The sequence below is a fragment of the Bactrocera tryoni genome, chromosome 1, assembly GCF_016617805.1.
Source record: "Bactrocera tryoni isolate S06 chromosome 1, CSIRO_BtryS06_freeze2, whole genome shotgun sequence".
Classification (NCBI taxonomy): domain Eukaryota; kingdom Metazoa; phylum Arthropoda; class Insecta; order Diptera; family Tephritidae; genus Bactrocera; species Bactrocera tryoni.
Window position 1 is genome coordinate 89,434,673 of NC_052499.1, and position 13,365 is coordinate 89,448,037.

Below are 13,365 nucleotides of genomic sequence, written 5' to 3' on the forward strand. Positions count from 1 at the left end.
AAAATATGGGTGAAATCGGTTAAGAACCACGCCTTTTTTCAATATAACGCTATTTTGTATTCCATCTGATGCCTTCTCTGTATAATACGAGTATATACATTAGGAACGAATGATGATAGCGGAATAAAACTTTACACAAATACGGTATTTGAAAAATATGTAAATGACGGATAATGAAATCTCGATTATCATTTTATCGTGCGAGAGTATAAAATGTTCGGTGACACCCGAACTTAGCCCTTCCTTACTTGTTCTACTTTTCCGTTGAGAAATCAAAATATATATACAGATATTTTTGAGACCCACATTTGAAATCTCATCAGTAAGACCTCCTTACTGGTGTTTGTATGTAGATATGTATGTGGTATATGTTTTAATATTTTTTTATTTTCTTCTATTCAATTACAGCAATACCTTTCTATGAGAGTCAACTAGCAATAAATAACGGCAATTAAGCGAATATTGACGCAAGCAACATTTCAAATTGCTGCAATGAAAGATTGAAAGGCGACCAAGATGGCTGATTATGTAAAATAATACAAAATTGTCATTCGTAGTAAAACAAATATTGTAAAAAGTTAAATGCGGTAACTTTAAGCGAATTTGCTCAAACAAATATAAGCCACAAGTGAATAATCAAAATTTGTAAATTCGGTTTCGGAAAGAAGACATTAATTCGGAAGGGTGTGTAAGATGTTAAACATGCCGCGAAAACCGGTGCACACAAATGAAGCCAAAAGTAGATTACCATTGCGAATAAGTGCATTTAATGGCGGAAGCGGATATGGCCGAGGGAGCCTGTTGAGCTGCTCCCACTATACGCTGTTGCTGGCCACCGCAATTTTAGTCTTAATCAGTGCCCATGCCAAGAGCGCTCTACTATATGACAATAATGATAACAATAGCAACGATAATAACAACAACAATGCTAACAGCAATTTCAACAATATTTTTTCAACAAAGGATGCCACCGAGCTGCCGCCACAGAAGGCTGTCCAACCAGTGTCGCCATCTCCAGCATTTTCGCCATTGTCTGGGAATGTGAATGTGGATGGTATAGAAAGACCGTTACAATTGAGGGAAAATGTTATAATTCCTGTGGACACCGTGGTCGGAGTGCAATTTATGGAAGAACATCCGCACAATGCAAATATACAGAATCATAAACAACGAGAGGAACAGCACAAGCATTCCATTCAGGAGGAGCGAAATGGGGCGGAACAACTGTCGCAGATAGAATCACAATCACCGCACCATCAGCACCATAGCCGTACTCATCGCCAACATTATCGTGAGCACCCCCACCGCACCATTCAGCAAAAACGTGGAATGTTCGAGGCACAATCACCATCACAGTTACCAGAGGATATTCTGTACGAACCGGAAGTTGCCCACATACATCATTATGCGCACAACATACTAAACAATCATCATTACCGAAGCAAATACACTATTGAGGAATTGATGAACATGAAAATACAAAATCGACTCTCTGATGATATCGACATGGATCCGTGCAAAGCCGGTAAGTTCCACGTCACTACTGAAAGAAATTAAACAGCGATTGACATTTATCATTTACATATATGTCGAGTAGTGAATTATTTACTAATAACGAGATACATCGAATCCAACTACCGTTTTGTTGTTGCTCTAATATGCGTACATAAAGTTTTCGAAGCTTTTTACTTCCATTTATAGTTTAAAATCATTTGAATTTCTGTTTCAATGTGTATCAAGAATCAAATACCTGTTTGATGGAACAATAATTCTCCCATACATCTTTTTCTCAACCCTTAAGGCAAATGGATTGGAGTCGGGTTTGGTAGATTGCCTGCAACGATTCGTCGAGGTTTTTGTAAATTCTATGTATAAAGATCTATAATTACCAGCGAATGCATATGCGGGCTTATGTAAATGAATGAATACCCTTTATTATGTACATTTATTTGAAAATGTGACACTGTTCCGTCACTTTTTATTCTGCTTTGCTCTTCAACATACAACTACTATGGGTTAGTGAATCACGCGCCATTGAAACTATTGCTGCTACTTGTGGTCTTAAAAGCGCGAGCGCCTGCAAATATGCATTCATCACGATTGTCTTTGCTGTGAGCATTGTATCTACTCCGTTGACTTCCGCTTTCAAATTGAATACCTTTTTGTCAGTCATTTGCACGAGCTGAATTGCTCTTTATATGCAAATGTATGTATGTGGGTATGTGTATTTGCTTGTCTATAAGGCAGCAATTTACATTTCACTTTCACGCTCGTTCGTGGGAAATGCATGAGTGGCCTTGTGTTTGTGTGCGCAAGAGGGCTCTTTGACACCAACAAATTAACATGAAGCAAATGGCAAAAAAAATTCAACTAATTTCCAATAGAGTTCCAGATAACGGTATTAGTACGTATCATGTAAAATGTATTAGTTTGGAGACAAATAAGACCTTAAATATCGGCACTAGTTCGATAAGCCTTTTTCTCAAGCACGCAGTGACGATAACAACGGCGAGTCCGCCTTGTACTGGGAACAGTGCCAGCACCACAATATTGCCATAGGCTACGATAAGTGATCGACATTACGAGTCTGTCCCCCATTATACGTTCCCAAATCACCTGTTGTTCGGATACCTCCTGCTCCATTTTTACATTTTATCCACGTTTGTTGGTTCATCTTCAAAGAACATACCGACAATGCGAAGATGGATGATATCGGATTATAAATCCGCTTCTACTCATATATCGGCGTTGTTAAAAATCACTAAAAGTGCGATAAATCTATAAATAAATGTTTCAGAGACATACAATTTTATGCCCGACATGCTACAGAGGACTTTTTAGGACCGATTTCAACCATATTGATATGTAATATTATCCTAATATTCGCATCATACTGTGCGAAATTAGATAAAAACCAAGCCTAACTTCTCTACAACTCAGATGCCAAATATTTGGACCCCAGTGCTTATGGTTGACTTTTTGTCGAAAATATCGGTCAATCTAAGAGATATTTTATTGAAATTCGGGAACAATTTTTCTTTGATAATAAATAAATAAAAATATATTTCTAAACATTACCTTGTTTTCTAAATACAAAAAAAAAAAAAATAATAATAATAACAATAAAATAAAATATTTAGTAAAATGCCGAATTGAAAATTTGTTACTTTTTTCGTTCACAAATTTTTGTATGAATCCCTTGGACTCTTATACCGGCAATTACGTTTTGCCTTTATTCTTAAATAATATTTTAACTGTATTGAATAGTTCATTACGTAAACAATAATACATATTTTAAGTATATCAAAGCCATAACATCGCATGACCGAATCTACTATATGTACGTATATAGATTAAATATATTGATTTTTGTAATGACCGGTACGACTACGTGTTCAATCCCTAGGATTCTTATACCAGAATGATATTTTTATGCATTAAGGACCTCACGAGGCCTATTATTCTACACAGACCAACTTATTAAATGCATAAGTACATGGGTTGTTATAATACTATTTAACATTTGAAGGGAGTGAGTATAGGGTGCGGCCCTTCTGGTCCATCACTTTACTGATATTATATTTTACTTATATTAAGAAAAACTAATTTAATTTTACCATATGAATATTTTTTGTTGGTGTTGCAAGTGCCCGAGTACACATGCACTTATATGTATGACAACCCAGTTAAAACATTCTGAAGAAACATTGATGCTGATACCAAAAAAAATTTATTTTTCAATTAATGGCGACCGCTGAGAAGCAGTTGCAAAGCACAGGGCACCCCTCTCCTGTACTCTTTAGCATATTTATAAAATTGTTTGAAAATGAGTTCTCAAGTACACCTGAGCGATGTTAAAAATGAATGCAAACAACTCTTTCATTTCTCTGACCACAATGATTTTAGGCATGAATGAATTTATGCATAGTATTATATATTTTGTAGAGCAAAGTAATAAGTTAATAATATTTAACGTATATATTGTAGTCATTTTGGGAGTTATGGTCTACATTGCGTATGAGTGACGTCTGTTATTAAAGTACTAGCTTGTGTCGATATAAATCAATGGAGTCAATTAGAGTTGTTTGAAATTCACAAATTCACTCGTATATAACACGTTTTATTTTAAAGTTTCAAACATTTACATTACTTTCCAATTTACATTAGCAATTACCACAGAGTTGCACTTTAATTTGTGTTACAAAATGACTAGTAACTCCTTTCTAGTGGAGGCACCAGAGCACATAAAACTGCATTTTTAAGTATACCAAAGTGAAAACAAGATATACATATGTATACTCGACTTAATGCAAACTCTTCAGGATGCATAATGTAAATTTGTATGATACACTGATATCCAGAAGTATGTAATTTCTATGATAAAGTGTCCAGAAATCTGTAAGAGTATTAGCAGAGATGCCCAGTCTATACGAATATATAATGGGTGATCCAAAAAGAGGTACTTTTTTCAATAGCATTTTTTGACTGGTCACTTGTGAGTCCTGTCAAGCTAACATGATATTTTTGTTCAGTATTGTTTGGCATTATATTATGGAAAGACTTACACCTGAGCAATGTTTACAAATTGTTCAACTTTATTTCGAAATATCACTCTCTGTAAAGAATGTGTTTCGCGCGCTCCACTCAACTTATATACTATACTATATTCTATTCGCAGCACCAACACCAATCTCGAGACCCACACATCGCATCAATCAATGTATTTATTGAGAGAATACTTCGGTGAGCAGAAAATTTCACGTTTTGGGCCGGTCGATTGGCCATCAAGATCGTCTGATATCACACCGTTAGATTTTTTCCTGTGGGGATACGTCTAAAGTCTATGCGGACAATCCCGCTACGATTCTGGCCTTGTCGAAAATTGGACTCAATGGATGGACCACTGAGACATAGCCGCGGCCAACATTTGATAGATATAATCTTAAAAAAAAGGCCAAAGTATGTTCTTTCGAAAAATCTGAAATTCCTGTGTTTTTCTATAAAAAGGTAGGAAATCTCCAAATGGATCACCCTTTAGTATACTAGGTATACGCGCACGTTCCAATAAAGGCACCGAATGCCAATGGCCGATGACTGACGGCTGCAAGCTACACTCTCAGGCGCTAAAAGTGCGCATCAAGTGTATGTATGTAAGAGACGCGATTACATACTTAAGTGGATGAGAAAGCATATGCCTTGTCTCTTGGTGTGTGGTCCATTTATAAATAAACGCCGCCGGAGGCACAATTTAATTCACACTGGCGCGTGCCACGTGTCGCGTGTCGCATAATGTTTATATTTCTTGATGTTTTTTTTTTTTATTTTAATTTCATTTACATTTTTTTAAGTTTTCTTCCAACCCCTTAAAGACTTGACTACTGCTGCCTGGCTTCTGGACGCCAACATTATTACATATGCACTATATATGTATATGTATATATACATATTTGAGAAGTCAAAGACTTTTGGATTGCTAATGTGCGTGTGTTTCTTCCTGGGTTGTAGTTATGCACTGCCGTTGTTGTTAGCAGCGAAAATCTTGGCACTCATATACCATATATAAGGCATATTGGCGGTATGCATTTGCACATGGCTCTTCAGAAAGATATGCATCTATGAAGTGACAGTAAGAGAGCATTTCCCATCCCACTGCAGCCACATAAAGAGCAATATTCGATGCAAGCGCACTCGAGCTCAATGAATAAAAGTTTATTGAACTCTACTCGGCCATGCAAAAAACGCAGACCTATCCAGATGCGTAGAAAGCAATGTTTAGGCCATTTACCTTTATATGCACATATATATTTATGGATAAAAAAGCTTTTGGCCCATTAATACAAGCAATTTTCTGATAATATAAATCAGCTGTGCTATTCATGCCACCTTTTGTAGAATTCTCAACAAATGTACTACGGGAACGATTTTAATGATAATATTTCTAGGCATGGACCAGCAGGACGGAAAATGTTTCCACATCCGTTTATTTTACAATATTTAGGATTCGTAGAATTCTAGGACATGTATACTATGGTGTACGTATGTATGTATGTACATACATATGCGCGGAATAGTTAGTACGTGTAATCTATGCCACTTGGAACAAACCTTGTGTTGGTTAAGCGATGATTTTAATTTAACTTTGTTCACAAATAGTGATGTACTGAAAGAACTTGCCAGCATTTTGTTGCGGCTACTACATTATATTTGCCATCCAGGATACCGCGCCAACAAACTGCAACTAAATATTTCAAAAGTCCTCCTTAAAACAGGGGAGAGTTTCCACAAACTGTTGTAGTTAACAAAAAAATTGGCTTTAGCAGTTTATGCATACGCATATGTATCTATCCTGTACTCATGCTTTGTTTGCAGAGCTTTCTGTCCACCATAAATTTATTTAACCGCAGCTAACGCAATTTGTTGTCCAACCAGCCCTCTCCTGCCTGTCTGAATCAGGTGATGGTTTTGACACAAGACACAAGACAACAGCAATGGGCGGAAGTGTTGTGCTATGCCTCAAGCAGCAGACATTTCCACTAATGGTGATAGTATGTATTTGTTTGAACTCAAATTCATGGATGTCTTTCCTTTTCCCGTCTCACCACATATTTGCTGTAAGTGTTTCCTAAACAAACAGTACACAACAATAAATTAAGCATAAATCGGATAAAATCATAAGACTTTTGTTGCCGTAGCTCCACTACATCTGAAAGGTTCGTGGATGGCCATTGTTATTTTGGCTGCCTTTTGTTGTTGGCATTTATATGCTAATTTATTAAATTGCCTCTGCAATGCATGTGTGAATTAAACAATTGAACTATAATAACTCGGCATCCAAAAATATCTTTGGGAAAAATAAAGACAATAACCTTAATTATGTTTTCCTTGTCTAAGACATCCTTAATTCAAGATTTTTTTTCTTATTTTTGAGGCATGAATAATTCAAAACTACTCTAAATAGTATACTAGTATCACAACAATTCACATAAAAAATAAGAGGTGTGTAAAACGTATTAAAAAGATCATGAGATTATATATTAGATCTGTATTCTCAAACCCTCATATGAATACAAATTTACAAATGTACATTCCTAAATAAATAAAAAAACTGAGGAAGGGCAATCACATTCGGTTTTTCTATAGGCACTGGGGTCCTCATATTCGGTACCTAGAGGTCGAACAGATTCGGTTCGATTTGGACAAGAATGAATGACATATGAATGACTTTTTATGGAAAGGGGCTAATATACAGGCCGATTTCGTACAGAAAGTGAGAGTTCCGAAATGAAAATCATAAAAAAAATCAGTCGTTCAGCATAGTGCCTTGATCAGTGTCTTGATGAGGTTTCACTTATTGGATATTTGAATACCAAACCGGTGCGGCAGATTACCTTTACTTCACCAATTTCTTACTTTAACAGAACAATAAAAATCTTTGCTTCTCTATAAACGAACGTTTGCATATTAACTTCATTTAAACTTATACAAATTTTAAATCTCAGCATTTTAATTCTGTAAACATGTGGAAAAGGTATATTAAACATATTCGAGAATACTTCGCTAAAACAAATTTGTATTCCTTTATCTCTTCTTTCATAATTTATAGTATTTAATAATTTAAATATTCGTTTTCATATCCTGCCGATTGCAATAAGTATTTTTGTCAAACGAATGGAAAATTATAATCAAACAAAAAAAATGATCGTTTTTTGAATAAAAAGGAAACTTAAATATCAAAGTAAATCTGAGGGAATGTTGCCGATAAGCTTTCTGCATATGAAAGTTTAGATGCATATTGTCTACAATTGTATCAATGTAGCGGAAATTTATTTTTAGGATTTTAACTTTTTCACAATGCATGAAGGGACGTCACGCGCACTCCTTCCTCTGCCTTCCAAAAAGTTTAGCGGAGTATTCGTACAGCACTTTTCTCTCCCATTGCTTGCAATTGCGGTCAAATCATTGCAGTGCATTGCTTCATTTGTTTGCAAGCGGTAGACTAAAAAAAGAGCATGTCAGCTGTTATGAATAGGTTGGAAATTTTATTTCATACTTATTCAAAACACGATATTCAACAAATGCAGTGTGGGCTTTGGCCAGCATAACTTTTTGCGTATATATATATTTCTTCCACTTTTGGGTGCAATGACTGGCCACCCATCGACCAAGAATCAAAGCATTTTTTTACTTTTTTTAATTGTTGACCTATAAGTAGATATAGATAGTTTAGAATAGCCAAAGCCAAAAGCAACATCGTTGCGGAGCAACTTTACAATAATAGGGCGAAATGTTGCCAACCTCCGTTCTGGAATAGACCTGGGGATTGTAGACGGCAATAAAGAAGAGAGCAGTACAGTTTAGTTAACGGTGTTTTAACATCAAAGTGGTCATCGAGTTAATACAAGAAGCACGAACGTGGATGAAGTTGGTTGTTTATAAACATATGTATATATGCCAGAAAATATTCTATTCTTCTATTTAGATGGAATGCTCCTTACCCATTAAAATGCTTTTCACTTATATAGTTAAATACTCTTGTGTGTATGCAAATAGGTAAATTGCTTTCAGATCGTGATAACATTTACTGAACTGAACCATATTGTGGTCTATCGCTTTAAAAAAGTGTTAGAAGACTGTTAATATTATAGATAGTCACGATTTATATTTTCTTAAAATGCTATGAATCGCTATTTTATATTATCAAAAAACACTCTAAATTATATTAAATAATTTCGAAGCATTTCCCATTTATAAAAAAAGGTTGTTTCAAAATATTAGTCTATCGAACGAGGATGTAATGCTCGTTTTCGCTTAATCAAACATGGTTTGTTCGTCCCGCTCATTTAACAGCGCCCAAGTTTCTGTCGATAACCTTATATCCCCGTTTGAATTGTGCGATACTGCTTTACAAGCAGATGTTTGACGAAATACAACACTGGGAAATTTCATTTTATGTATGTATATATGTATACGAGTTGGTAAAGCAAATAAGCTGCAATCAATTGATTAAAACGTTTTAGCCTCACAGTCATTGGCTGAGTAAATGTCCACATTAGTGCTGTAAAGCAGAACGAACGCTCGTGTGCAATATATTAATTAATTAGTAATATCCGCGATAATGAAATGTCAGCACAAATCCTCATATGCACATACATTTATAACACACATTAGTTCACAGTCGGTAAATAACTGAATATAGCGGATGTTGAGTAGATGTTTTGCGAAATATCAGTGGCGGATCCACGGGGGGGGGGGGGGGAGATTTAGGGAAACGCCTGGAAATCAGGCAAGGAAATTTTCCCGGCTCTGTCGGGAAATGTTACCGATTTTTATTCATATTTTGTAAAAAAAAAAATATTCGGCCGAATATGCTGTCATGATTCCGTGTTTCTCGCACAAACTCAATCACATATCACATGCGAGTAGTCGACAAATTCTTCTAGAACTCATTTCCAAAACCTGTGACTGTATTACCAAGGATACTTGGTGAAAAAATTGTCCAGTTGTGTGAAACAAGATGGATCGAGAGGCACGATGCTGTCCTTCAATTTGTTGCTAAGTTACCGTTGATCATCGAAGCTCTGACAAAAATCAGTGAGTGGAAGAACAGAGAAACAGCAGGCAAAGCAACAATTCTCATATCGGCTTTGTGCAAGTTCGAACTTATCGTCGGGCTCTTCTGTCTCAGCGACATTCTATCGCTCACCCATTCGCTCAGCGTAGTTCTTCAAAAGGAAGCAATTGATTTGGCGAAAAATGATTGAAACGTTGCTTGCCACGTTGGATAAAAAGAGGGAAAAAGTTGATGAAATATTCCGATTGATTTATTCAGAAGCCAAGAAAATGGCGGAAAAACTCGATGTTGACGAACCGAAACCGAGAACATGTGGTCGAGAAACGAAACGCGAAAATTACGACGTGAAAACTTGCGAAGATTACTACAGGGTCTCTGTCTACATACCTTTGCTGGATACCATCAAAGAAGATTTGGAAGCTCGTTTTTCACAAGAAGTTTTGGATGGTTACCAATTGAGTGTGTTGCTCCCAGAAAAAGCAAGTCTTTTAAAAGAAAACGAAATCGATGATCTAATCGGATGCTTGATAGAAAGATTCGGGAATTTTCTGGATGATGAAAAAAGCGTACAAAAATTGAAATTCAAAGGTGAATTAAGCTACTGGCAATGTCACTGGTAGCAGCAACAAAAAATTGAAGGCAGCGAAATTCCAACTTCTGCACTGGAAACATTAAGAAAATGTGATGTCGACATATTCCCAATAATCCACACCTATCTCCGAGTATTCTGTACACTTCCCGTAACAAACGCGAGCTCTGAACGTTCCTTCTCTTATCTGCGCCGCATCAAAACATGGCTTAGGACGACCATGCTTCAAGAAAGACTAGTTGGATTAGCGTTGCTTCATACGCATCATGACATCAAAATCACCGCCGAAGAAGTCATCGAAAGATTCGCAAATCTTGGCAGTCATCGTTTTACGTTATGAAACACGCAATGTAAAAGGATTTTTCTGTTTGAATTTTTAATAAAATGAGCCACTATGTAAAGCATGCATGTGGTTGACTTTTCGATTATAACCACTTTGTTTACCAAAAAATTGGAATTGATAATTTTTGTTTCATAATTTGTACTGTATTTCTTTCGCAATAATAAGTTTGAAACCCAAATCGAAGGATAAATTCAATTCCAGCACCCCCGCCCAAACAATCGTCTCTGGATCCGCCACTGGAAATATGTATGTACATTCATTCCCTGCATTAAAATCAATTAGTTATAAACTACTCTATGACTAGTATAAATCAGGCGCATGTCGTTCAGTAAATGTAAAAAAGTTCTAATTTAATTATGTTCAACGTAATTCATTAAAATGTCGCTCTTTAGCTGGTAAGTTTGATGTTTTTATACTCTTGCAACCTGTTGTTCACTTAACGGTTGTACGTATCACCTAAAACTTAGCGAGATAGAAATAGGGTTAAATACAAGGTGTATTCCAAAGTAAACAGGACTACTTTTTGAATCTAGCGCCCCTGGTGGCGCCATCTATGTATATGTCGACTGGTGCGTTAGAATCTGCTATCTTTATCGATTGTCCAGTGAGTTTATGTTATCGGTGTGAAAATGAGCTTCGAACAAAGAGCCAACATTAAATTTTGTTTTAAAGTTGGTAAAACTTTTACCGAAACGTTTCAATTAATGAAACAAGTTTATGGCGATGACTGTCTATCCCGTAGCAGAGTGCAAATTGGTCGTGAGGACATAAATGACGATCAACATGTGATCACCGGAAATTCCATCGAAACTGTGCTTGAATTCATCAAAAATCAGCCGAAATCATCGTTGAAATTCATGGAAATGGAGTTGAACATCATCGATTTATCGCATTTTGATCGAACATTTGGGTTTATGAAAGGGGTGTGCACGGTTTGTTCCGCACAAATTGACTGACGACCGAAAATTGCTCTTATCGATCGATGCTTGTGACCGAATATTTGACCAAAAATCACATTTTAACCATTAACCACTCCCCTTATTCCTTTTCGGAAAAATGCATTTGTCTATGAAAGGAAAGCGTTATGGAGACGTAGAGGTCATTCAAAACGCTTGCACCGGCATACTGGCGGCCATACCGGCCAACGAGCTAAAACACTCGTTCGACATGCTTTTGGACCGTGCAAAAAGCTATATTAAAGCAGAAGGAGACTATTTTGAAAATAAAATGATTTTGCTGAAAAAACCATTTGTTCTGTTTTTATACCCTGAACGGGGTATATTAAGTTTGTCACGAAGTTTGTAACACCCAGAAGGAAGCGTCGGAGACCCTATAATTATATATATAAATGATTAGTATGTTGAGCTGAGTCGATTTAGCCATTTCCGACTTTCTGTCTGTCCGTCCGTCTGTCTGTATATATACGAACTAGTCCCTCAGTTTTTAAGATATCGTTCTGAAATTTTGTAAACGTCATTTTCTCTTCAAGAAGCTGCTCATTTGTCGGAACTGCCGATATCGGACCACTATAAATAAATAAATGCTCCAGAAACTTTAAATTTTACCCCCGAGATGGTATGAGAGGGCTTTGTAGAAGCAGGGGTAAAAAGTGGCACATATCTCGGGACCTGTTTTATGGATTTCAAGCAAATGGTACGTGACATTCCTCTGATATTCTTTAGTCACAGTGTGAAAATGGACAAAATCAGACTACAGCCACGCCTACTTCCTATGTAACACATTTTTAAATTCTATTTATAACTTTAAAATTCCAGCATATTAATCAAGAATGAATTAATATACCAGGATAAAACATTGCAGAATAGTGCATTTGTGATGTGCCATTTTATGATCAAAAATTGCGTAATTCGTAACAAAATTATTCAAGCCCCTAAGTATTCAATATGTGGACCCAGTGCTTATAGTTGACTTTTTACAGAAAATTTCAGCCAATATGTTGGATATATAATTGAAAATTCGAGTTAATCCTTTCCTGATAATAGTAGGTATGTGTGTAACAAATGGGTTGAATCGGGTCAATACATCCCCTATATGCTTAATATAAAATATTCAAACTTTCGTCAAAATAAACTGATCATATAAAATTGGATATATGTATGTATGTATGTGTTATAGTTTAATGCCAATTACATATAATTATTTTCCTTACTCTAACCTTATGTCAAATATGACGGTCAGTGTATGAGTTATACTGTATATACATAGTGTAAGTACAGCCATGGTCACGCAAATGGCACACTTAGTCACAAGAAGCACTAAGCACTCATACAATTTACAAAAATTTTTAGAAGAGGAAAAAGAGCTTAAAATACGATTACTTGTTTATTAATTTATCAATAAAGAAATAATTAGTATTAATTATAAAACTTGAGCTCCCTCTAAAATGCCTTGGTCATCCAAATAGCACAGTTTACCAAACCTGCAAAAATCATGTGAAATCAATGAAATTTAATCAACGATTTGGTGCCATAATATGCTTACGGTTTTAATACCAAGCTACCTTAATACCTTCCCGAAAATCCTCAAAATTTGAGAAATTTTTAGCAGCAATTTTAAGGTTAGCATATGGTGATATTTCGTTCCTTAATATGTCTAAATATTGATACCGATCTATTTTCCCGTTAATGGAAATAATTGGGCCGACGCAACCCATTTCATCATATTTCCGCCTGGGATACAACGATTGATCTTTAGGACGATGAACATTACTTTTCCCATTAAGACCATTATATTAATTTGCGTTTCATCTTCATTACCAATTTTCCCAAATATAAAGTCTGTCCCTATGTGTTTCCGCGAAACGTAGCCTATTTTGAATGGTTTTTTTCGACTCAGGCGTCA

General features: G+C 35.9%; 1 protein-coding gene across 3 annotated transcripts in view; it reads left to right on the forward strand.

Annotated features, from left to right (window-relative positions):
• The window catches only part of LOC120772118 (dorsal-ventral patterning protein tolloid), a 29,704-nt gene that overhangs the window by 7,666 nt on the left and 8,673 nt on the right, over positions 1-13,365 (forward strand). For all 3 annotated transcript variants that reach the window (XM_040100533.1, XM_040100541.1, XM_040100549.1), the window contains exon 2: positions 409-1,525. In XM_040100533.1, the coding sequence (XP_039956467.1) occupies positions 694-1,525 (832 nt within the window). In that variant the 5' untranslated portion in view covers positions 409-693. The remainder of the gene's footprint in view (positions 1-408; positions 1,526-13,365) is intronic.